This window comes from Alternaria alternata (genome assembly GCF_001642055.1).
Source record: "Alternaria alternata strain SRC1lrK2f unplaced genomic scaffold CC77scaffold_33, whole genome shotgun sequence".
Taxonomy (NCBI): domain Eukaryota; kingdom Fungi; phylum Ascomycota; class Dothideomycetes; order Pleosporales; family Pleosporaceae; genus Alternaria; species Alternaria alternata.
The window spans coordinates 152,925-178,026 of NW_017306222.1; the positions used below are offsets into that span (position 1 = coordinate 152,925).

At 53.0% G+C, this 25,102-nt stretch overlaps 9 protein-coding genes across 9 annotated transcripts; 6 read left to right on the top strand and 3 right to left on the bottom strand.

The window, feature by feature from the left end:
• Window positions 1-70: 70 nt before the first annotated feature.
• On the top strand, window positions 71-3,752 carry CC77DRAFT_1001608 (hypothetical protein; the record flags this gene model as incomplete). The annotated part of the gene is made up of 4 exons (XM_018523157.1): window positions 71-275; window positions 325-3,371; window positions 3,422-3,587; window positions 3,637-3,752. Coding segments are annotated over exons 1-4 (3,498 nt in total), but the record flags the coding sequence as incomplete, so codon positions are not given.
• Window positions 3,753-4,861: 1,109 nt separating this feature from the next.
• CC77DRAFT_949003 (cysteine proteinase) lies at window positions 4,862-5,969 on the top strand (the record flags this gene model as incomplete). Its single annotated transcript, XM_018535230.1, has 3 exons — window positions 4,862-4,949; window positions 5,001-5,428; window positions 5,478-5,969. The coding sequence occupies 3 exons, from the start codon at window positions 4,862-4,864 to the stop codon at window positions 5,967-5,969; spliced, it is 1,008 nt and encodes a 335-aa protein (XP_018379726.1).
• A 442-nt stretch (window positions 5,970-6,411) lies between these two features.
• Window positions 6,412-9,094, bottom strand: CC77DRAFT_975578 (hypothetical protein). The gene is made up of 2 exons (XM_018535921.1): window positions 7,694-9,094; window positions 6,412-7,638 (listed from the first exon to the last, which is right to left on the bottom strand). The coding sequence occupies exons 1-2, from the start codon at window positions 8,832-8,834 to the stop codon at window positions 6,446-6,448; spliced, it is 2,334 nt and encodes a 777-aa protein (XP_018379727.1). The 5' UTR covers window positions 8,835-9,094; the 3' UTR covers window positions 6,412-6,445.
• A 344-nt stretch (window positions 9,095-9,438) lies between these two features.
• CC77DRAFT_1067120 (tRNA nucleotidyltransferase) lies at window positions 9,439-12,204 on the top strand (the record flags this gene model as incomplete). The annotated part of the gene is made up of 2 exons (XM_018528957.1): window positions 9,439-10,846; window positions 10,895-12,204. The coding sequence occupies 2 exons, from the start codon at window positions 9,439-9,441 to the stop codon at window positions 12,202-12,204; spliced, it is 2,718 nt and encodes a 905-aa protein (XP_018379728.1).
• A 1,294-nt stretch (window positions 12,205-13,498) lies between these two features.
• CC77DRAFT_1067121 (hypothetical protein) lies at window positions 13,499-14,417 on the top strand (the record flags this gene model as incomplete). Its single annotated transcript, XM_018528958.1, has 2 exons — window positions 13,499-14,185; window positions 14,238-14,417. The coding sequence occupies 2 exons, from the start codon at window positions 13,499-13,501 to the stop codon at window positions 14,415-14,417; spliced, it is 867 nt and encodes a 288-aa protein (XP_018379729.1).
• Window positions 14,418-15,235: 818 nt separating this feature from the next.
• On the top strand, window positions 15,236-19,128 carry CC77DRAFT_1001621 (hypothetical protein; the record flags this gene model as incomplete). The annotated part of the gene is made up of 3 exons (XM_018523158.1): window positions 15,236-15,431; window positions 15,479-17,260; window positions 17,365-19,128. 3 exons carry the CDS (start codon window positions 15,236-15,238, stop codon window positions 18,873-18,875), a joined length of 3,489 nt encoding a protein of 1,162 aa, XP_018379730.1. The 3' UTR covers window positions 18,876-19,128.
• CC77DRAFT_570194 (hypothetical protein) lies at window positions 19,000-19,687 on the bottom strand. The gene has a single exon (XM_018532258.1). The coding sequence runs from the start codon at window positions 19,570-19,572 to the stop codon at window positions 19,123-19,125; it is 450 nt and encodes a 149-aa protein (XP_018379731.1). The 5' UTR covers window positions 19,573-19,687; the 3' UTR covers window positions 19,000-19,122.
• A 114-nt stretch (window positions 19,688-19,801) lies between these two features.
• On the top strand, window positions 19,802-22,480 carry CC77DRAFT_1100091 (hypothetical protein; the record flags this gene model as incomplete). Its single annotated transcript, XM_018530046.1, has 2 exons — window positions 19,802-22,374; window positions 22,471-22,480. 2 exons carry the CDS (start codon window positions 19,802-19,804, stop codon window positions 22,478-22,480), a joined length of 2,583 nt encoding a protein of 860 aa, XP_018379732.1.
• A 382-nt stretch (window positions 22,481-22,862) lies between these two features.
• Window positions 22,863-25,077, bottom strand: CC77DRAFT_1044813 (1,3-beta-glucanosyltransferase gel3 precursor). The gene is made up of 2 exons (XM_018527373.1): window positions 24,659-25,077; window positions 22,863-24,605 (listed from the first exon to the last, which is right to left on the bottom strand). The coding sequence occupies exons 1-2, from the start codon at window positions 24,796-24,798 to the stop codon at window positions 23,072-23,074; spliced, it is 1,674 nt and encodes a 557-aa protein (XP_018379733.1). The 5' UTR covers window positions 24,799-25,077; the 3' UTR covers window positions 22,863-23,071.
• Between the last annotated feature and the right edge of the window lie 25 nt (window positions 25,078-25,102).

The following is a 25,102-nucleotide window of genomic DNA, read 5'->3' on the forward strand; positions in this document are numbered from 1 at the left end:
TCAGGACCACGCGTCGTGCTTGCCCATGATGACCGAAAATGACTCGGGCGACAAGGCACCCATCGTCACCTGCAAACTGAATCACAACTTCACCCTGACTCACGATGAGTGCCGGAGAGGACGACGACCTGAAATTGCAGCGAGCTTCTGCATCGCTCCTTTCAGACTTCGAGAGGCTACTGCCACGACTGCTGCGAAAACGACAGCATGGCGCGACCCTCGGTCCCCTCCGTCAACATGTCAGAGCAACTGATATGCACAAAGCATGCAGCTTGGTATGAGTTCTGTATCGTTATCTCATCGCAAGATGCTGAACTCCACTAGGTCGAGCCATTTCAGGAGGATCCACAGATCCTAGACACCCATCTGAAAACCTTCATTCCTCCCCTAGTTGCTGCCTATCTGGAAGCGATATCAGTGAGCGCCAAAGAAGAGCCATCACAAGGCTTTATCACTCTTCCGCATGCCATATGCTCTGTATTGAATACCTTTTGTAAGGTTCGAGGCGAGAAGGTCATCAAAGGATTCTTCAACAACGAGCCGCGTTATCTCGAACCAATTTTGAGGGAGTTGGAGGCCAGCGAGGATCCCAGGTCCGAGAACGATGATTCCATACAGCCTTTAGCGGTTCAGCCATGGATACAGCGCTATGTGCTCCTGTTGTGGCTCTCACAGCTACTCTTAGCGCCCTTTCCCTTAGAGTCTATGTCTGGGCTGCAAGTTTCTGCAGAAGCGCCAGTAGCTGTTGGGCTGAGGCTGCCGGCAGAATTGCCTGGCGTGACTCTCCGAGTGCTCTCGGTATGTATGTCAGGCCTTCGATCTCCTACAAAGGAGAGGGCTGCCGCTGCAAGTCTTTTAGTGAGAACGTGTGTGCGACCAGACATGCAAAAGCTAGGTTTACTGGATGCCATGGTGCAATGGTCGCTATCCTTTTTCACGGATATTAACGGCGAGAGAACCGATATACACCAGTGTCTTGGTGTACTGTCGTTCTTATCCGGTCTTCTAGCATCCGCTACAAACGAGGAACTAGGCCCTTTCCTCGCTGCCATCTATCTGTCATGCAGAAAGATCCTGGACCAAGAAAGTCTTGCATTTGTTAGATCGTCAGCTGTTGCGCGCAAACTAGTCGTGAAGAGTTTGCGTAACACTGTGCTACATTGCCTCCAAGCAACGTCAGTCCTTCCTGGGCTTGACTCAACAGTGGTATTGGAAGAGGTCATCGAATACCTTCTCGAAGCACTTGCAGATGGCGATACACCGGTCAGATATGGTGCCAGCAAAGCGCTTAGTATCATCACCCTTAAATTGGATGCAGACATGGCCAGCGAAGTGGTTGAAGCGATACTTTCCTCTCTCACAGAGAATATCTACTGGCAGGGCTCCAGACGGAATCTGAATGGTGTTAACCCACTTCGATGGCACGGGTTGACCTTAACGCTATCGCAATTACTCTATCGCAAAGCGATCTCTACCAGCCATTTGTCGGAAGTACTCAACGCCCTTCTGCTGTCCCTCGGATTCGAGCAGCGTTCACCAACTGGAGGATCTATTGGTACCAATGTACGTGATGCGGCTTGCTTCGGTATCTGGGCACTCTCTCGCCGCTACCCTACAGCCGACCTTCTGGCAGTGGAGACCGCTTCAATCAAAGCATCTGAGCACCTCAAGTCGTTACACGTCCCTCAAGTGTTGGCCATTGAGTTGGTTGTGGCTGCATGTCTTGACCCAGCAGGTAATATCAGAAGAGGATCATCAGCTGCGCTTCAGGAACTCATCGGTCGCCACCCCAACACGATAGAAGAGGGCATACCGCTCGTACAGATCGTTGACTTCCATGCTGTCGGGCTCCGTCAACGAGCAATGTCTGATGTGGCTATCAAGGCGGGAGGGTTGCATTCACTGTACTGGGATGCTCTCTTCAGCGGTCTGCTAGATTGGAGGGGAACTGGGTCGTTGGACTCTGACTCACGCCTCTTTGCAGCAGACGCTATAGGCTCTCTATCCAAGGCTCGGCCTCCTGTGGTGGTACAAGAGATGTCGATTCAAGTCCGCAAAAAGCTTGCGGCATTGCGGCCTCGCGAGGTTGAAGAGCGCCAAGGATTGGTAACTGCACTTGCGGCTCTCATTGACACTGCAGGATTGTCTCACGCCAAGAGAGCACATGAGAACTCACATGCGCCCTTGATGGAGCTCTGGACATTGTTCGCCAGCGAATTAAAGCTCGAAGACAAAGCATTCACATCACCAGCGCTACGGCCTCAGTTCACAGCATCATCAGTATGCACATTCATTGGAGCGATTGCAAGATTTACTCTTGGGTATCCCAGTGAGCTCTGGCCTTCTAGCTTGCCAGCAACTCAGGTTTGTGACCTATTGAATCTTTGTCTGGCTCGTCATGAGGAGCCAGTCTTGAATGCTATCGCTGCTGCTATTCCAGCAATAGTTTCACTACTAATTGGGACACCTGGATTTAAAACGGTCGAAGTAGTAGTATCGTGGCTAGATCGATTGGAAAATGAGGCATCTTACAATGGGCTGCGATGTTCTGGACATGCTATCGCTCTCGGGGCTACACATGGTAGTTTGATCAGTTTAGCAGCTGATGCCGAAAAGCAACTCCTTCAACGACGAATAGTGAAGGTACTCACGTTCAGATGCACTCCAGCTGTAGCAATCGAGGCTCGAACAGTGGCATTGCGAGCCTTGGGTTGCTTGCTTAGCAGTCAGACTTCGCGACCAGCTCAGCTTGCTTCAGATGTACAAGATCAGATTGCAAGCGCCTTGCACATTGCATTGAATGACTATACCATCACCGAGCGGGGAGATGTCGGGTCACTTGTTCGACTTGAGGCCTTGAAAACTGGCCAATTGGCTTGGACATGTGATTTACTCACCGGAAGACGCAACGAGCGCGAGTACGACATCTTTGCCGACGTAACTCGGTTATCTCTGGAGAAGCTGGACAAAATGCGCATGATCGCCTATCAAGTTCTTCAGCAAAGAGAAAATAACAATGAGGTCATACACAATGTCTCTTCCAAGGCTTACTTCCTGAGCGCACTAGGTGTATTAGCGATAGACCCCTCGATCAGGGACGCCATCTGTGTTGGATTTGTGAGTTCTGCGGGCATGGGCTCTGAGTCTGTTGTGCAGAATTCGCGGGCAGCTTTGCTGGATTTTGTTGCCATACTTCCAAACGAAGACTTATCGGACGATCCGCGGTTTACCTTGGCCGACTTTGCAAACTGCTTTCTGACGCTCCTCAAGGAAAACATCACCAATGATAGGGTTTTGCTTCCACTACTAGAGGTGATATCCTTCTTGTTCGACATGCAGGTTATGCAGCGTCTGCAGTCGACGCCTTTCAAGTAAGGGCTTGTCTATCGTATCATGTCTGCAGATCAGCTAACAAGTCCAGCTTCCGAGTTCTCCTTTCCTATACTCAAAAGGCCCACTTCAAGTCTACGCACATGCAAAAGCTTCATCTCGCATTGGACGTGTATCGTGGCTTGGGAGACATAACACTGACAAGGACCGACACTCTCTCCAAGGTCGTGAGCATGCTTTTACATCCGTTCCCAAAGGTACGAGTAACATGTTAACAACGTTGCTTTCATGCTGACAGTGGTATAGGTACGAATTGCAGCCGCCGAGACGCTCTGGTACTTGACGCATGAGGGAGGATTGAAGCGCCATGATTGGAGTCTACCATCAAAGAGCTTAAAGCCTGCCGTAGACGAGATCGAGACAATCTTGACTACAGTTCAGGTCTAAGGATCCTTTTGAATTACGGATATACGGGATAGGCTGCTCTGGAGTAGTGTTGGTGTGGTCTTTGCGTTGCAGCCCGATATGCACTAGATAAGTTGTAGAGTCATAGGCAGTGGTGTGATAGGTACTACTACTACAAGGGACAGACATGGAGGGGCAATTCAAGAATGATGACAGCATCGACAGGCGAGCTTGCCTGGACCCCACGACAAGATTCCTCTAGGTGGCCATGATGACTGCTTCAGATTCAGAGTGACAGCTGCCTTGACGCACCTGTGATGTGCCGTAGGATCATAGACGGCTACTTGCTATCGTGCGTGCTGCGGAGCTGGGTGGGATGGCGGGGTGTCATGCCTTGATTCCCCTGCTCGCTTATTGGCTCCTTCCCGCACACGAGACAAAACGCGTGCGCACATGGGAGGTTTGTTTACTGACCAGATGGCCTGCTTGCCCCGTGCAAGTCCGTTATAACGCTGTACTCGGCCACCTGCACCCTCCCGTTACTGTGCAGACTATTGAGAAGACTCGTTTTTTGCATGTTTGCACGCGCTTTTTTGCTCTTCACCGCCCGTACATCGCGAAAATCAGTCGGGCCTGCCCCATCGGCTAGCTGGGGGAGCTCTGCGGTCCGTGACATCATTGCAGGCTCCGAGGTATGTAGGCCGAAGATTTTTCCGTACCATCTCGAGCGTTTAGTTTCTCAGTTGCGAAGAGTACAAGAAGCCACTGTCCCCTTGTCTGGTTGGCTGACGTCTGATTGTACTTCTCCAGGCTCCTGTGCGTGAGCTGTCCTGACTCAGGGCGGAGATCGTTGTTCCTGCGACTCGCCAAGCTGAGCCATCCCTGTCGCCGTGTCCCTTCGAGAGCTTCAAAGAGTTCGGGCGCGTCACAAAGATATTCTACATTCACCTTCACCGGCCACGACCTTCACCAACTTGGCGTGGCCGGCACAGCCCTCACTGCAATAGCAACTGTCGCACCTAAGCTCAACCCTCATCCATGACCCCGTCACCCCACACCCGTGCCTTCCTCATTGCATTACACCGACTTCTCCTGTCCAACACCCACGCTAGATACACCTGTCAATATGGCTACCCGAAGACAACGGGCCAACTCGCCTGAATTTCCCATACTCGAGGCCAATGCCCTGTATGCCAGCCAGATCCGTGGCGATGGTGAGCTTAGTTCCCCATATCTCCCCATGTTCAAGGCTGACTTTGCCCAAGGCAACTGTCTGTTCAACGCCCTATCTGACCAGCTCTACGGCACCCAAGACATGCACGAGGTGCTACGCACTACCACTATAGAGCATATGAAAGATAGCGCAGACTTCTACCGCCAGTACATGGCCTGCAATAACGTACGGCGGAATCCCAAACGCAAGACTGCTGCTGCCGCTGCGAAGCGTATTGACACAACATACTACACTGAGGAGCAGCTGCAACAACAGTTTGAAGAGCATGTCGAGAAGATGGGCCAGCCCGGCGAGTGGGCCGACAATATGGAAGTCTCAGCATTTGCCTCTGCCCTTAATGTCCATGTCCGCCTCTGGCAGGCTGACTACACCTACCTTTTTTCACCCCGCACATACTACACGTCAAATGATGATCTGGCTGCTGAGGACAGCCGCCAGACACTTCACATTGCCTATCACGTAAGCCACGCCACCACTATCCCGACGACGCAGTACTGACGCACCATAGACTTGGGAGCATTACTCTTCCGTCCGCAACATCGCCGGACCTCACACTGGGCCACCTGATGTCAACGTTGTGCCACAGGTCGTCTCAAAGAAGCGACCTAGTCCTAGCGTCGATGGCGACGATGACGATCAGCGTCGGCGCTCTCGAAAGCGTCGCTCACCTATGCCACTCTTTGACTCTGATTCCACACCAGAGGGCACTGAGAGCTCGTCAGACGAATCAAATGGATTCGCAGCCTCGCAGCAGTCCAACATTGAAATCCCTCCACCAGAGCCGGTGAAGCCTGTCAGGCTCACCATCAAGCTCCGCGGTCTCCGCACCTCAGACACTTCCTCCCCTACTCCATCCTGCACCACATCCCGCGCACCTACACCTGCACCTACAATTGCACCACCACCTACACTGATCCCATCAGAGCCTAAGAAAACGGCTTCCGCAGAACCCACGAGTGCTGCAGTGGCAGAGACCACACCCGCTGTTACCGCCTTATAGGTACGGTAGCATGACAGTTTACGACGGACAATGGTTCACGGTTCACATTGACGACGCTGATGATGATACCCCAGCATAACATTGGGCGCTTATTCTTCCCGGGTTATTTCCTTTTTCCTTCTTTGCATAGCATACGAGCATTGGCAGGGGCTGTCTGTTACACATCGTTGCATATGCCAGCATGACTGACGGGTGCCAAAGTGCTTGGGCCGCGCTCTGATCACTGGCTTTGGCGTTTTGGGGGTTGCGCTTGCGTTGCCGAACGAATGATGATAGGATGATCTCTCTGGTATATGACTGATACCTACTTGGAAATGAGAACCATTCCTCCTGTTGATTTGTTGTCACTTGGTATATGTGAGACGTGTCATGTTCTGCATCTTGTGAGGCCATAAATAGTGAAATGATCACGACTGTACGTACGCATAGCTCTGATGAATAAGTCTCCAGTCGTTATGAACATTATGATCTACCGTCTATTCAAAACCCTCTCCCTTGGCATCTACCTCACCCTTCGGCCTCTCCAGAGCCGGACTTAGAGGCCCTGCCATATCGATAGTCGGCACTGTGCTTCCAATCAGACTCTTCCTGTGTAACCGTGGACTCTTATCCAATGCCTCAGCCTCCTCTTCTACCTCAGGGCTCTGCATCCCCTCTTCGTCGCCCTCACCATGCTCACTGCCGTATCCCTGATTAGCCAACCTCAAGCCCACAATCTGCTGTCTCAACTGATCCACAAAGCGCTGCATATCCTCGAACGGCAGTCTAACCACCCCGCCTTCCGCATTCTCAGCTTGGGTGTTGTACAGCCTGAGCGCGGTATCAAGGGCGCGTTCCGCTTGTTGTGATTTGTCCAGTCTGTACCAATTCTCACTCGCGAGGACAGCCCAGAGCGCTGCCTTTCTGCGTCTACTGCCTAGCTTGTAAATGCCCACGCCTGTCCGCACTGCGTAGCAGGCTGAAATACGTTCGGTGATGAGGGCATGACCTACCGCACCTACAAGGCCAGTCTCAAGGATGCGGGTCGCCCAGCGTGCGGCATCGTCGGCGGCTGAGGAGCCGCGGAGGCGCAAAAGCTCAAAGCTAAGAGCGAGGGTGCGGAGAGCATAGTAAGGTGCTGCGCTACGTTGGCGGTCGGTGTAGGAATAGGATGCAGCTTCTATCCACGCATCGATATTCTCCGCCCGGTTCTTTGAGGATAATGGTGTAGGTGCCATAAGAGCGGACAAGGCTGCCATCTCAGCGGCGCCAGCGTAATGTCGCCAGGCTTTATCATTTTGGAAGTCTGTTCTTAGAATATCGTATGTACTCAACGCCAATTTCCAATCACGCAGCATGAAGCAATAATCTGCTAAACGTCGCATGATGGCTTCGGGGGCGTCAGGGCGGTAAAAGCCTTGTAGACTATCATAATTGGAGTTTCCTGATGCAGTGGATGATGAACCTGAGGTTCGTGAGCTACCAAATGGCGTCCAGCGTTTTGATAGAGACATGAAGCGGCCTGACAAGCCGCGACGGCGAGAAAGGATCTGCTCGTTCCAAGTAGAGACGCTGCGCTCCATGTTGGGTATTATAGACTGCGTGACTAGTTCGCGGATGAAGGTGCGCAGGCTGCTAATGTCGGAATCGGGGAAGTAGGGGGTTGGATCTGTTATGTCGTCTGTGGTTTCTTGTTGAATGGTCAGTACATGACATTTACATCACACTGATGCAGTCAGACGTACCTCTCCTCTGAATCTCGGCTAGCTCTTCCCCTGCAGACATCCACTCGCAGGTCGGTAACCGTACGCTGTCATCATCTGAAGCTATGCATTGCTGACTCTTGAGTCGTAGTAGATGGCAATGGAGACCAAAGTGCCGTTTCATCGAATCAAATGTTTGATTGGATTTGGCGATATCTCCCGTCTCTTCATCATGTATCAAAACATAATATCGTAGGAAGTCATTCTCTACCCATTGCGGGAAACGAAGATCGCCATCGTGCTGCCGGTTGTAGAGTCTTCGGAGCTCTTCTATAGGGTGTGGATTCCGTGACGAGATGGCTATTATGCCGGCCACGGGATGGGAAAATGTCTCGTGAGGTACTACCGGCAGCCCTGACAGTAGCCGCCGGAGGTAGAGAGTATGGAATGGTGAGGCGGTGCCATCTGTTTGGGTGGCTGTTGCGTCGCCCTTGTTCATGTAGTCTGACACGGGAGACTGTCTGTTGAACTCGGAGTACTGCAGATGGCGGTCGACGAGTTCTTCGATTTGTGAGACATCGCCTCCTGCTCGTCGTGGTCGCCCTGTGGAGCTCGAGGATGTACGCTGACCGCCCGTGTCGACGCGCAAGTCCGGGTATGCATCATCTACGCCGATGAAGCGCACACCAAAATCCTCCCAGCTCTTGCTTGCGCCGTTGCTATCTCGTATTGTGACTTTGCCGGGAACCGACTCTCCGAATGGGCGCAGCAGTTGCAGCAGCCCGCCCTCCAGCCCTTTCCCCCGTATCAGCTCCTCGGTCTGCGCGTCAGCTAAGACAGCGACGCATGGCACAAAGGCCTGTTGTATGAGCGTGCGGTACTCGTCCGATACGCCCGACGGTAGACTGTTGGGCGTCCCTGTGCCACTCAATCTTGATCCCGGTGAGAACACCGAGCCCTGTACGGTGCTCTGGGTGGGGGTTGCAGCGCCCGAGTTAGGTCGCGATGTGGATATGCTGGTGGTGGACTCAAACAGCTTGGACAGGCTTGGATTCGAGCGGCGGTACGGAAGACTGGCGAGAGAGGAGGCCGGCGATGCGCGTTGTCTGGGTAGTATCATCGAAGCCTCCGGATCGGCTGGGTACTTTGGGGGTTTCGGCGTGGCATCTTGAGGCGGCGTCATGAGAGGCTAGGGCGATGCGCCCGCGGGGTTCTGAATGCGCGCGGAAGTTCTGAGGCAGTCGGCATGTATCCGGATTGTCGTGTGCTGGACTTGGCGGCAGTGAGGCTTTCCTTTCACCAGCTGGCCGTTTGTAGCTGCGCGAGTGTGACGACGTTGGATGGTGCATCATCGCAGTTGCGGCCGCTGCGCTTTGTGACTGGACGAAATGCGGCATCTCCATCAACACACAACTGTCCCTCATCACGTCACATGTGCCCACAAACATAGCAAGCCCACTCGCTTCGGCCTTCTTGTCTTTCTTTACTGCCATCTACGCGAGAGGGGCACATTGCAGCCATCGTTCCGACTCACATGCATGTTGGTGATGAGTCGTGCCTCAATCTGTTCACCGCGCACATTTTCACTACTATACAAACGTGACTTCCCTGCACTGGCACCTCGCCCACTTCTGCGATATAGCCTAGTTTGCACGAATTTCTCTACTCTCACTCTGCAACTACCTCGTATGTCAAAGACGACCTCGCCATCCGAATCACAACAACCAAGCCCCAAACGGCGCAAAATCGACCGCCGCTCACCCCAATTTCTTCACCCCTACAGAACTATGGCGTCAACAGAAAATGTCGACTCCGCTCAGTTGGAACTGACAGAAGTTGAGTCCAAGCTCAGACAACTTCTGCTGGACGTGGCTGCTTACATCGACCAAGCACCCTCAAGTGGAGATGTCACTGGAGTACAGGTTCCAGAAGAGCTAGTCAAGGAGAAGATTGTGCTGCGTTGGACTGGAGGCTGGGTTCGAGATAAGCTTCTGAAAGTTGGCAGCCATGATATCGATGTTGCCATCAACAAAATTACTGGGGAGCATTTTGGCTTGAAAATGCAAGAATATCTTGAGATCCCGGGCAACGCTGAGAAGCATGGTCTTGTCGAGAAAGACGATGGCCTTAGTCCACGCGACAAGACGAAGAGGATTGCACCAGGCCTGCACAAGATTGAAGCGAACCCTGAAAAGTCAAAGAACCTTGAGACTGCCACGACCAAGATCATGGGCATCGATTTGGACCTCGTCAATCTCAGGAAAGAGACTTACAACGAAGTCTCTCGTAATCCAGAGATGGAGTTTGGCACAGCCGAAGAGGACGCCATGCGGCGCGATGCTACTGTCAACGCCATGTTCTACAATCTCCATACCTGTCAAGTCGAAGACTTTACTGGACGCGGACATGAAGACATGGCTGCCAAGATCATCCGCACTCCCCTCGAGCCATATCAGACCTTCAAAGACGATCCACTCCGAGTATTGCGTCTGATCCGCTTCGCTAGCCGACTTGACTACACGATTGAGCCAGAGACAGCCAAGGCTATGGGCAATGTAGAAATACAAGAGGTGTTGAAGATCAAGATTAGTCGCGAGCGAGTCGGCATAGAGCTCGAGAAGATGCTGAGGGGTCCCAGACCACGTATGGCTATAGAGCTCATCGATCGTTTTGGTCTCTACAGGACTGTCTTCACAGATCCTACCCGCGAGCTACCTTCTGACCCGGAAACAGCCTACTTCAAGCCGGCGTACGATTTTGCTGAGTCGGCTGTCATGAAGGACGCTAGCTTGCCTTCTACTATCTCAGAGACTCTACTGAGAAACGAGGAAGAGAAATATCTGGCATGGATTTGCGCAACCATGATGCCCTGGGTCGATGCGCCGACAATACCTCACCAAAAGCCGTTACAGCGACCCTACTTCGCTGCCTATCTAGTGGCTCGGGAAGGTTTCAAAGCACCGAACAAGATCTGCGACGTCATTGCTTCTTCTTTGAGCAACAGTGAAGAAATTCGCAGCGTCGTCGCTCAATGCGCCAAAGGCCTTCGAAGACCAGACACCATCAACCCAACAAACGACGCGACTGCTAGAGATACTCTGGGCATGGCTATCCGTCGTTGGGGTTCGACATGGAGGACACAAGTCTTTTTCAATCTTGTCTACGAGATTGTGCTCGGACGAGTGTCAAGAGATGGTAAGTACTTGCCAATCCATTACACTGAATGCTGCTAATAATCTCAAGATCTTCTTCGCTCGTATGAAAGCTTCCTTGACCGCATTGTCGAGCTCAAACTCCTCGACGTCGACACCTTCAGACCTCTTCTCAAAGGTACAGACCTTGCCAAAGCACTTGGTACCAAGCCCGGCCCTTGGATGAAAGATGCGCTCGACGTAGTCATGGCCTGGCAGCTACGCAACCCCAATGTTACCGACCCTACCGCAGCTATCGAGGCTGTGAAGGTTTCTAGGGCTGAAAAAACTGATAGTGAGCTTTCCTTTCGCCTGGCATCACACTTTCTTCAGCTTACCATCCCACCTCTCTTTCCGCAGAATAAGCCTACATCAAATGCGCTAGAAGCCTCACGGCAACCGGCCCCTTGGAAAGACTCTGTAAATCAGTATGCCTTGGATTTGCTGGGATGGACAATAAGTGTGCTGGATCCGAAGACAATAGAAGCAAAATGGCACTTGCTGATGCCCCCAATACTGAAGACGATGGATGATGTTGCAACGGAGTGGAAAGCGCGAGGCTGCCACATGCTCGGCCTGTTACTTGAGAATCTACACCAGACGGTCGTGGCGGGCGGTACGAACAAGCCAATTGCCGGTCAGGATTCCGCAAAGTTCCTGCACCGCACTGGATACCACAATATCTTTGCTGAGGCTCTGCTACCCATGTTCACATATATCCCTTCTATCACACCGGAAGCCGAGTCTGTCACGCTCTTGAAAGAGGTGTTCCCCACTGTGACTCTTCTTGCTCAGCTTCTTCCGGCAGACACCGACAAAGGCGACTCTCGGGAGCGTTTCTTGGATAAGATCCTTCGTGAAGGAGTCCTCTCCCCTCTAGCACATTTTCCTAGGCCGTCGTCGTACGCAGAGTTGGCCACATTGATCATGTCACACGTCCCTGTTCTCCTAGGCCTCATGGGCATTGGTACAGTCAAACACCTCCCCGACCTTATGCCCCTGCTCTCAATCATATTACAGGAGCCATTGGAACTTAGCCACAAGCCTCTCCTTCTCTCAACGTTGAAGGCATCACAGAGTGTACAGCTCAACGCATGGCCAAGGCTGCCTGCTCACAGAGGAACAATCATGATGGGGATGTGTCTGCTCTGGAGCAGATGTATAGAACGTCAGAAAATGACAAACGGCGAAGACATCAAGCATTTGATGTCCGAAGTACAGGAATCAGTGGCTATGCTTGACGCTATCATGCAGGCTGCCAAGACGGATGGACTTGGTGAAGCCTGGGAGAAGGAAAAGCAGGGCGTAATGCAGGCATCGCCTGGATTTGAGGAGCTATTCGAGAAGTGTATGACTGAGTGAGACTCGCACAGACTCTATCAATGATAACAAGTAGAAACTTGAAAGTAGGAAGAAGTTATCGTCTTTCTGAGTCCAAGGCATATGAAGCTAGCGTATCAAGGCCAGCAATTCGTTCCGTGTGATGATCAAGTTCTTCACATCCTTGCCCGAAGAACGTGGGTTCGTGCACAGTGACGACATAATTATACGGGTACAGGCTAGGGCGTTGGAAACAGGAAGCTGTCCTGTCCTCGGAAGATGATGCCGTCCAACGCTCACCTTATCACTGGCAGTCGCGAATAGTTGCATCACCAGACAACGTCAAGTCTGCCTGCGTTGCCGTGGGGTCCGTGGCTGTGCGGGGCCACAGCTTGGCGTGAAATCGGTGTTTACACAGCCCAGATGTCAGATGGAATACGAACTCGGGGCCAAGCTACTGCAGCAGTGTGGTGTAGACAAATTACACATATTTCCGTTCAACGGGCGGACAGTCGCTTCTAGCTGTATACGATATTTCTCAATGTGGTTCCTGGGCGCTGGCAGCTCGAGTCAATAGCGGGCCGCATACCCCTGTCGGAAACGAGGATGCCATTGGACGCCTTTTTGCGACGAACGCGCGTCTTACGCTCAATAAGACGATGCTAGGAATGTGTGATATCAGCAGGATGCCTAGACATGGTAGAGGTGTTGCTTGGCAGCGCGGGTATTCGAGTGGGCAGTTGCCGTGTGCATGTCAGAAAGTGTAGGACGAGGTGAGCGCTGTACGAGAAGGAAATATCGTACATGAGGCGCAAACAGTATGACGAAGATGGATTCTGGAGGCGCGGGTGAAACGCGGGGCCAATAGGGAAGGCGCAATCTGGCTATTCCGGGTACCATTTCGCTAGTGCAGGTCGCGCCTTCCTGGAGCGTCTGCCTGAGCAACTTCACGATGCGCCATGGAAAGCAGATGCAGGCTGCAGAAAGTAATTGGCAAGCGAGTAGTTGAATGGGTCGATGCAGACAAGATGCGTACCAGTGCATACTAGCCGAGCGCGTCTGGCGCATGCAGAGTCTCGACGTAAAGTCGATCGGCAGAGCTCAACAAGCGTCCCCGGGACTCAGCCTCGTTAAGGTTGCTTAGGGCTAGGGGGTTATGTCACGGCCATTTCTTCCTGCCGCGTCCATCACACCTCGTCTTGCTCCGACACATGTCCTCTGGGCCCGTCGCGACTCTCTCTATCCACTGTTGCGGCAAACCTCGACGCCCCCATTAGCACTCGAGGGGTGCGCGACGCCTAGCTGCCACGCCTGTGCCGACACCTCTCCCAAGATCATGGCCAGAGCTTACTTCGCGTCGAATCACTACACATCCACCACGACGACTTGTCTTAGCTCTGCCCAGACCTGCACTATTACCACTACCGAACCCTCGCCGTCGTCGCCTCCCCCGCCGACTCCATACAACCTCTCGCGACTCGTCGGCTCTCTCTCGTCCTACAAGGCCGCCGACTACGCCAATTACAAGTCCCCCAGGCTGCCAATGCCTCTCGAGCTCGCCATCTCGTCGCGAGCGCATTGGCTCAGTCGAGTCCGGTCATGTCTTCGCCTACTCATCATCGTTCTCAGCGGCGCCGTCGTCTGCATGCTCATGCACACGTTTGAAATCTACCGCGGCAACCGCTATATCGATCTGCGCAAGGGCGAGCTGCCCATGGTCTGGCCTGCCCACACCAACCTCGCGCCTTCTATTGTTCTGTTTGCCATTGCCGCCGGCAACTTCCTCGCCTCGGTCGCCATCCTCACCCTGTCCTTTAAGCGCTCTTTCCGCCGACCATTTCGCTCACGGGACGTCTACCGCATCGTCGCTGGAAGCTTTGGAGTCATCATGTGGGTCACAGCGTTGGTCGTGTTCAACTTGTTGGACAAGGCAAGTAAAGCCAGCTTGGGAAGGTACTCGTGCACCAACGCGAATGTCTTGACCAATGGACGGTACCAGTACCGCGCTGTCTGCGAAGAGCAGGTAATTCAGATCCGCGTCTTCCAACTACAACAACCACTAACACACTATATAGGGTGTCGCATTCTACACTGCTATTGGTGCAGCTACCGCAGAGCTCATCACACTCATCACCCTTGCCATCTCAGCCCTCCTCTCCGTCAAGAACCAGGAACCTCCACCAACAATAAAAATCCGCGAGAAGAACAACTCGATAAGTTCGGGCTCAAAGTACCACAAACCCTTAAAACGATAGCAAAAAACACGCAGAAATTATCCTTCCAAAATACCCAACAATAGTTCCCGTTTTCGCTGCTCTTTCCCTTGACCTCTTTTTTTCCTTTTCACGTCGCTACATGATACCCTGTTCTCTATTTGAACATATCTCGGATCTGCTTGTTTAGCGGCAACCTACCATCAAAACTTTGTACGGCGTTTTATATCTGGGTCTTACTCGTCGCGCGGGACTTTGGGCCGAAGTCACGACTCATTTTCGAGCCCTGATTCATCTGCATGGTATCGCGACACTACGGCATATTTGGAGTCTTTGTCATTCTCTCTTTTTGTATATCATGCATCTCTGTTGCTGTTACCACGCTATCACGAAGAAGTTATCGGGACCATCCCACCACCATTAGAGGAAACATATTGAGCTCTTGCAGAGTCACAATCGCATCTTGGTCTTTGTCATCCTAGGATATTGTAATTGGAAAGATGGCAGAAAGATTCGCTTCTGGATAGGTAGACAATATATCACATCACATATCGAACAATAGAAAGAATTGTGGAAAATTGACGTAAAGGTTTCACTGCACATGTTTGCTTACTACAATGTTGAAGCCCAGTGACACCCGGGTCAAATCATTGCGACAGACACTTCAATGCTGTACGACGCCAGGTGGTCGAAGATGATACAGGACAACAAGAGGGACTGAAGTGCGGAGTTATGGCTGACATTCGCCGATTGGAGCACGCATGGACCTCGGGCTAGCGCGCTAATCCCTGCACGTATCCCGGGAGAACTTCCAGAACTTTTTGAGAGATGCGATTGTGAGTTACAACGGGACATGCGACATGGGGAAAAGAACGGCTTTCGAGGCCAACACCAAGAGCGCGCATTCTGATCGCGACTCCAAGCGCCAAAGAGTCGATCACGCGGCAGAGCGCAACTCACCACGACCGAATGGCAGCGCTGAAGAAATCACGTCGGCGCGCGACTTACAAAATGCTCTGTTCTTCGACCAAAGCTCTTCAGGCGACTTTCGAAGTGGTAGGCACAACCAGACTTTGTAATGACCTGGATCTGACACAAAAAAGGCCTGAGTTTATTCAAGCGTTTCCTCGACTCAATCCTCTACCCAACCGATGAGCACGACCTGCCCCGCAAGCGAGCCATACTTCGCGAGTACCTGGACACACAAAAAGGAAGAGGACGGGATGAACAGGACAAGTCGTTTCTGCAGAACCTCACCCAGGGGTGGGATCATGCTGTGGAAACCAACTACAGTGCGATTGTCTCGCAGGTAACAGCTGTGCTCGCGCTCCTGTTCAAGGTCTTTGCCAGCCACGGTGATTTCCTCGAGTACGGCACACTTCTTGCCAAGACACTCCTGCAGCCATCCATCGCTCGCCGTTTTGTCCGTAGTACATCGGCAGCACCCAAAGAGGACAATGTCATTGCGCCGGCATTGCGATTGCTTACCGAGCTTGTACGCTTCAACGAGGGTGCGCATGCAAGAGCCGTCTACGCGAAGAGGGACTTTACACTTGAGCCCAAAATACTTGGAAGGAACATCAATCTTGGAAGAGAGCAGTCGGCGGCGGACCATGTCAAGAAACCAAGCATTCGCACGACAGCCATCAGGTATCTGCTAATGCACCTGAGGTATCAGGACGAGCGGGCAAAGAGCGAAATCTTATCAAACACCAACGTTGTCCGTGCTGTCTTCGATCATATCCGCGCAGACCCGCCTTTCCTCATCTACGAGATACTCGATGTGTTCAAAAGCCATGTTTTCCAGGACAAGGCTATCGCGAGACACACAAAGAGTAGGATCTTGAACGGAAAGGCACTCTCTCGCATAGCTAGTCTGTACAGTTACGAGGTGGAGGAAGGCTCCCTCTCGGAAGGACAGAAGGCACCTGATCAGCTCGCGCATGACTTCCTTCGCCTGGTCTGTACAGATCCTGCCTATGGTGTTATGCTGCCTACACAAGGCTTCTATCCGTCGACCTTCGATGACGTCGAGGGCGAACAGGACGATGCCGCTGATTACGGCAATGACCTGGGCCTCGAGTCAGTTGACAACTATAGCAAGACTCCCAAAGTGCGGAACGTCATTCTCTCTGAGTTTATACAGAGTCAAAGACCATACGCAAATACCCTTCACCAAGAGCTTGTTGTTGACATCTTTCGAGCCTGTCCCGAGCTGGTTGCAGATTACTTCATCAAGCGACGCGACTTTAGCTACGATCCCAAGCTCACCTCGACATGGATAGGATACTCTGCTTTCCTTTATCAAGCTATCCAGCTCCCCGTGCCCAAGTACTTCGGTGCGAAGAGAAGCTTCCGCGACCACCCACCTCCAGTACCCGTGCTGATGAACAGCATCTTGCCACAACCACTGAATCAGCAAGTTCTTACCAAATGTCTCAACCACAACTCCGACCTTATTCAGCTATTCGCTATCCGTGTCCTGATAGTAGCGCTTCAGAAGCTACAAGCTGTTCTTAGAGAGCTCAATGATGCCGGTGCTACCAGATCTTCTAAGCAATGGAACCAAGCAGCTAAGCGTCTGATCTCAGAAGTCAGTCGGCGTTGCCCACCCATTCGCACTGTATTCTTGGCGCTCAAGAAGCCGGGTCTGAAAGACATGAAGCGAGAGTCAATTACCAGATTACTGCGGCTTTACTACGAAGCCACACCCCAAGTTGCGCTACAAGAGAAATTCGACGTGTCGGTACCGCTATGCAATGCGCTAGTGGAGGCCGACAAGCCTACAGCATCACCTGAAGATAAAGTCTTCCGTATTATGGAACTTGAGCACTGGATACAGATGGCAAAGCTTTCGCCTGCTATGCGATGGTGGCAAAAGCAGAGTAAGGTTTCTTTTGAGCTACAATAGTTCCATTACTAACCTAAGCAGAATCACTCCAGTACTCACCGTTTGTGACGCTTCTTAAGCTGCTGGTAACGTCGAAAGAGAGTGAACTGTATACAGGTATTAGATCCTTATTAAGCGACATCTTGCACGACCAGGAAATGCTGCAGACGAAAACTTCACCCGATGCGCTTGATGCTCTTATCGCAAGCTTGGGGTCGACCTCTGGGTCGGCCACACCATCCTGCGACGTCCTGGGGTTCCTAGATGACTGCTGCGCGCGGTTCACCAAAGTACCTATCAAATACTTCGATGACCTGGATGCCATGCGTAAACGTACTGGGCAATCTGCAAGCAGCCTTGGCCCCTTCAGCACACTGTTGATGACTTTGGTGGAACAGTGGCCATTCAAGGGTGGGGAGACGTCAGTAGGCACTACGGCGGATACCATCGCGCAATGGTTGTCGAGACTTCTATATCTTCTCAAATTGATTGGCGAAGATGAGACGCAACTAGAGCATGTACGCAATGCTTTAGTAGAGTCTGCGAACGTGGCATACAAAGAGGTCTTGAAGGATGCGTTTCTGTGGAAAATGGGCAAGGAAAGAGCTAAGGAGGCCTTGAAGCTGGCAACTGGAGCAGATTTCAGTGGCTCGGAAAGATCCTCGACATCGCCGGTCCCCAGGCCCACGGAAGAGACTGAGCAGCAAGGCAAGTCTAGATCTGCTATCGACCTGGAGGCGCCGCCTGTGGAAGACGAAAAGCATACCGGACTTACACGATGGAGGAAGAAGGAGCTTGGCGAAGCTCTTGATGATGGAGATATTGGGGAACTACTATTGTGCCTCTGCTCTGAGCACACAGAAATTCGCATACAAGCCATCAACAACATTCGACAGCTCACGGCGACAATACAATCCAGCAGTCGTCATGTACCCGGAAAGGACGAGGCCGCTGCAGGACAACAAGGAAGCAATATGGACTCTGAACTCCAGCAACTCTATCTCCTCCTCGGCGAGCTCCTGGAATCGGTGGATTTGACTGGTGCCGAAGCTTTCCCGTACGTTGGCGGCGTGCTGGCCGCTCGTTGTGCGGGTATTGTGGCGGATCCCACGCACTCTCTCTTCAGCACAGTAAACAAATTTCTCACCACCGCCCCAGCCTGGGATGTTACCACTCTACTACGCTTCTTTTGGCATCGCATCGTTGCCAGCCAACCTGACGACGATACAACGTATCACAAGGAAGTGGACTGGTACTTTGACTACCTCATGGACAGTCTGCGGACGCCTGCAGATATGGAGTTGTTCCGAAGGAGCAACATATTCGAGCAGTTGTTGACTCATTACGGATCACGATCGTGTCCAGCTTCGGCGAAGGACAAGATTGTGAGGCTGCTGCTGCGAGCAACACATGTGGGAGGCAGTACAACGCTCATCACAAGGTGTGGGCTTATCCCATGGATCCAGATGATGCTCGATGGCTACGATCCGCGACACCGTGCACTGAAGACACTAGCAGGACGTGTCTATGAAACGTGCGATCGAGAGAAGGTAGCTGCGTGGAGCAGTGACAGCCTCGCACAGACGATGGCCTCCCTTGCGAAGGTCTGATGTTGTTTAGTCTTAGTACGCATCTTTGAGCCTTATGAGGCGTTTGGGAAACCGATTCGAGAGCATTGCAGCGTGTTTCCTCCGTTTAAACACAGGGCGTTGTTTGCGACTTCCTAATTTGGGGGTCATGCATAGTTCATCTGTGGCGCGAGTGCCTAGCAAAAACTCCAGGCAGTCATTGTCACGCGACGTGGTCTGATTTTCGTATCCGTGCCGTAATCTGATAACGATGAACGTGAGGCCATGTCTACCTGGTGTAGTGCACGCTGTGGGCACATGTCGCGGACCCCAATATGACGCACCTACTTGTTCCCGCAGCATTGCTTGGCGCGTGTCTCCAGGGCTGGCTCTCAGAGAGACCCGCACCACTCGCGACCTGGGACACAAAACCACAACAAACACCTGCGCTATTACTCACACGCCCGCTGCTTAAACCAAAGTGCCCCATAACTACCCGAGACTTTTCCATTCCGAAATTACTGCTCTGCCGTAAAGACGTGAGCTCGCAATTGTTTCTTCTCCGCTTTCCGTCGCCGCTACAGCAGCAGGGGTGCGCTACTCCCCTACCACGTTGCATCCCACCTCGAGCTCCTTCACCTCGCCCAGCAACTTGCGATACGCACGCGCCTCGAACTCGACCCATACTGCAATCGCTCAACATCATCCCATCGCAAACGTCCATTTGTATCGCATTCATCGTCGACGTCCCATTCTCAGTCTCTAAAAGGGTTGCAGAGCGGGCATTGTTCAATTGCAAGCGAGACAGGCGATTCACCACCCGGCTGTCTCGAGGCAGTCTCTTCACCCATCATCACTCACTAAACACCTTACCACCTACATAACGGCTCGTCTCTCGACGCTGAACACGACAAGCTTAACCTACCCTATACCTGCCTGCACATTCGCGCTGCGCTGAGCTCGCGAGAATGCGGGGGCCTACCTATTCGGAGGCTGACCTGTTGGCTCTGAAGGAGTCTCCACTAGTCAAGAAGCCTGATGGACTGCCTTCAATCTCACAATGGATGGACGTGCCTGCCGACCAAAACACCAACAATGGCCACGCCAACAATAACAACGGCACTATGCGTCGCACTCGGGGCGCTCGAGACGGAGAAGGGGCCACGCCAAATGAGCAGCGGCCGCTGATCAACCCCATGGGCCAGTTCGGTCGGCGTCAGAGCATGCGTAAGTCTTCTGATGTTCAGGGCATCAAGGCCGCTATTGACGCGCTTTTTGTAGAACCTGGCGAAGAGACGGTGCTTGGCCCGCCAAAGTTAGCCTTCTTGTCAGCACGCACGCCGGCCAAGGGAACGGGCGACGCAAAGGAACGCACAGGTTTCACTTCTACAGACGGAGACAATGTTGGCGACCGCTTCCCAAAGAACGATCGGTGGACGCGGGACCGCGAAACCGACCGCAACCGAGACAAGGGCTACACCAACGGCCGTCGCGTTCCCCGAGAGGACGGTGAGGGCTGGACCAACGTCAAGGGACGCAAGAGTCTGGGTCAGGAGGACTTTGAGCGTTTTCACCGCAACGGCGACCGCAATCGCGACAAGCATGAGGGTGACCCTGAGATGGACGTAGCCCCGCGCCGTGGCAATCGCGAGCGCAACGAACCGCGCTGGGGTCGCCGTGATGACAAGGATGAGGGTATCAAGACTGGTGTACAGGGCGGCTGGCGTGAACGCGACCGAGACCGAGAACGGGACAACGGCCGTGAGTGGAACAGAGGTGGCAATCGTGCAGGCGGAGAAGAAGACCCAGAATGGATGGACACCAAGGTCGAGAAAAAGGAGTTCAAGCCTCGTACACAAGAAGATTTCCAGCGCTGGAAGGAGCAGATGAGGGCCAAGGACACGCCAGCTGGCGAAAAGGACGAATCGAGAGAGGTACCAGCCGAGACATCTACGGCCATTTCCATCACCGCTCCGCCCATGCTAACCGCCCCTCTGCACACGCCTTCTGGAGCGGAGCCTACACAGGGCATTCTCTTCGGCAACTGGGGTAGAGACAAGTCAGCGGATATCCCACCAGTAGAGACCATCTCGGCGAAACCCAAGCCTGACAAGAAATCGAGGTTCATGACCATGTTTGCAAAACCAGAAGAACAAGCAGCATCTGGCCAAGCTCCAGCTCCAACACCTGCGTCCCCAGCACCAGCCATGGAGGCGAACGCTGACAAGGAAGGTTTCCAGCGCATTCTCCAGATGCTTGGTCAAGTCAGTACGGGCCCGTCTCCAGGACCTCAACCTCCAACAACGATGCCCACACCGCCAAATGGTATGAGGCACGGTGGAGGTATCTCGTTAGACTTCCACCAGCAATCGCCGCCGCCGGACCCGCAACATGGTAGACCACCACCAAGGACACTCGAACAGCAGAGCATATTGGAGAACATCCTGGCTCCACGCGCTGGCCCACCCGAATCTCGGCCTCCACAGCAATCGCGCTTCAGCAGCATGTCGCCTGAGAATGCAATGTCTGATCAATTCAGACCTCCACGCCCCGATTCTAGTCACCCAGATGATCACTTTCCCCATCAGCCTCCGCCGCAACGCAATGGTCCTCAAGACGCAAACCTTGCGGCTCTGTTGAACAGTCGTGCACGCGAGGAATCACAGCGTGATCAAGCGACCAAGCAGCGTGAGCGTGACTTCCTGCTGAATCTGATGCAACAACCTTCTCGTGGTACACCACCTCAAGTGCAGGGCCATAATTTGCCTCGCCCGACCCAGGAAGGTCATAACATGCCCTTCTTCGATCAGCAAAGACAGCAGCCTCAGATTCCGGCTCAGCACCAACCCAAAGGCAGAGGTGTTCTGCCTCCCGGCTTCATGGAAGACCCTCGCATGTTTTCAGAGAATGAGATGATGCGTCGTGATGCAGCCGACCGCCAGCTGGAGCTTCAACATATGCAACGATTACAACAACAGCAACAGGAGGCCATGCGAGGAAAGAATCAACGCATGCCAATGGGATACCCCACCCCCGAGGATCCACTTATGGGCCTTCAGCGCCGTAACACCGGAGGCGACCCTCGCATGCCGACCAATATGGGTATTCCTTCGCAGCCTGTACCGGACATGCCGTACATGGGCGGACGCGGTCAACCAGGAATGCCGCCAACACCCCAAGAACGACCAAACATCGCTCCTCCCCCCGGTTTTGGTGGTCCAATGCGTCAACCACCTGGCCTTAATGGTCCCAATGGTCAACAAATGGGCCCTGGGCCGAGTTTCTCAGCAGGCAACACACCACTTGGCCACCTCCCTGGCTTCCCGCCTGCCGGCAATATCCGCGGATTGGGCTTTCCAGGCGGACCCGGAGGACCTGGTGGTAATGGCATGCAGGGTCCGCCAGGCTACTTCCCACCTCCTGGGTATGGTGGACCTCCAATGCCTGGCATGCGAGGAGGTGAAGACCCACGTATGATGTTCGATGGCCAATTCAGTGGGCCTCCCCGCCAGCAGCCCGGTCGTCCTGGACCACCCAACATGTACTAGCATGTTACAGACTCGATTACAAAGCTAAAATTACAGGCTTTGATGTATTCGAGGTTCATAAACCATCAACTTCACATTGATTTCAGCAGAGTGTTATAATGTCGGTTCTTGGCTTCAAGCGCAGCGTCGGCGTCGGGGATGCTGTATATTTGGGTTAGGGCTTTCCCCTTTTTACAGCGATATCCCCTCATGAGAGGATAGGCTTTACATACGTACGGTATCTTGGTCACTCTAATGTACAGTGAGGCTATGGGGCACGAGACGTTGTCTTGAAAGCAACAACAGCAATGTCTTTCGCTACTGCAGCGGGGGGCGAAGAAAGAAATAAATAAGAAGAAAAGGCCAGCTTGTAGACGATAGAATATATCTGAAGTTGGTGCAATGCGTTGTTCTTGATAATTGTGATGCTTGTTGATGTTGAAGAGGTGGTGCGTGTCAAAGCAATGGGAGATCAGCAATGCTGACAAGACTGAGAATATTTGTCGGCCACGAGAGTCACCGAGTCTGGTCTTCACGTGTGGTACGTACAGCTAGTTAAGCTTGAGAGAAAGTTGAACTATATTGGTCAATTGTAACAATGATTAAAAACGCCAAAAAAAAAGCCCCCAAACACTTGCTCCTCAGCATATAGGCTCACTGCATAGCATCCAAGCATGCTTCATCACCACACCACACCTCTCTCCAGCTAACCTATAGTACAAGCATGCCCAGCAAACTTCCTGCTGCCAGAACAGCGTATGCACCCATGACCAAATCACCATGGGCAAAGAAGCCAGGGGCATTAACGCTAGGAGCAGCAGCCTCGGACTTACTGGAGCTTGCTGCTCCACCACTGCCACTGCCGCCGCTCACAGCTGCTGTGCCCTTGCCTGTAGCAGTGGGTACGGTGCCGTCACCGTTCTTGCCCGCAGCACTCAGCAACGAGGCACAACCACTCGCAGTCGATGCGCTCTGAGTACTTGCCCTACCCGAGAAACTGCAGGCATCTGCGCGCTTCTTCTGACCAATGTAGTATTGGTTTGCAACGAAAGCGAGCTGGTCCTTGGGATCACAGCCAGAATAGGCACCATAGTCGCCAGTTGTAGAGTTGCGCGCAATTCCGCTGCAGTAGTCCTCGTTCTCGCCGCAGATGTAGTTGAAGTCGTCGGCGTAAGCGTCGTCGTCGTCGGAAGTGTAGACGCACTGTAGACTGTCTACCATACACGCGCATAGCTGAGGGTTTACGTTGGGAGGCAACGGAGAAGCTTGCGCGAGCCAAGTTCCACCCACTGAAGGGCAGGCGGGTGCTGAATTGGTAGGTGTGTACTCGGAGCGCTGAGTGGTGGTCGGAGTAACGGAAGCAAGCTGGCTTTGTAGAGACGTGAAGTCGGGGTATGGAGACACACTTGCGCCGTTATCAGCCAATGAAACGAGTCCGTAGTCATTTGCGCCCATGAACCACTCGTAGACGATACCACCAGAGAAGACGTCGGTCATATTGCCGTACAAAACTTCGACCTCAGTAAATGGACGGCTTGTGGGGCTGCTAAGACCCTCGATACAACCGTATTCAGCGAAGAAAACGGGCACCGGATAATCGGAGAAGAATTGGACGCGTTCGCCGTAGGAAGAGCTTGCGTAGTTGCTGTCACCGCACCAAGAATAAACGTTGTAACCCCAGAAATCGATCGAGGTTGTGTTACCCGCGTTGCCGGGTTGGCACGCAAAGTAATGCGCGAGCTCGTCGCGAGACGGGACATCGGCAGTTGCATAGCCCACTCCCAAAGTGCTGCGGTAGTTCTGGTTCTTGATATATGTCTTTGTGTCGCGGACAGCAGCCTTGACGAATGCGGCAGCGGCGGTTTGGTTGTCGCTGCTAACATTCTCGTTACCAGCAAAGAAACCAATGACGTTTCGGTACTTGCTCAGCGCATCGACGACGCCTGTGTATCGCTGGTAAAGCGTGACATCCCACTCTGGGTTGTTTGACTCGATGGATGTGCCGGGCTCGCCCAAGTCGGAGATGACATAGATGTCTGCGCTGGCCAATTGCGCCATGCAGTCGTCATGGTTTTGGGTCGGGTCGATAGCGTACACGCGGATAATGTTTGTGTAGATTTGCTTGAGGTAGGGAATATCTCGTCGGCAGGCGTCGCCATCGGCAAGCGGGTCAGTGTACTTGGTATTGGCGCTTGTTGAGCCATTGGGAGAGTAGTTCTGCTGGTATGCGACACCCTTGAGATAACTGCGATATGGTTAGCATGGTGATCTTGACAATGCTAGAGCAGGTATACATACAATTGCGAGCCATTGTTTGTGTAGAAGAAATGTTGTCCATAGACCTCGATGTCTGGAATGTCGTCGTAGCTCGCTGCGCTCACCCCGCTGGCAGCCAGCGCCGCCACGGCGGTGGGAACAAGACGCTTCCACATTACCATGTTGGCTGTCGATAACGAATGTAGGTAACGAATGTCAAGAGTAGTCGAAGCTTCCCCCAGCGCAGCTTGGTAGACCTTGGGCAAAAGCTTGGCTGTGTAGTGCAGGCAGAACACAAGAAACAAAGGAACGCAGTGTTTCCGGGGCAGCCGGGTAGTTATTCTTCCAAGGCCTTGGACGACCAGGGACGCGTGTCTTAGGGTTTTACGGGCTGGCTGCAGGTACTATACTATTTCAATCACCGCGCGAACAAGGTGGCTATGCTGACACTTGCCCGGCCCGAGGTGGCAACGTAGGCGCTGATGA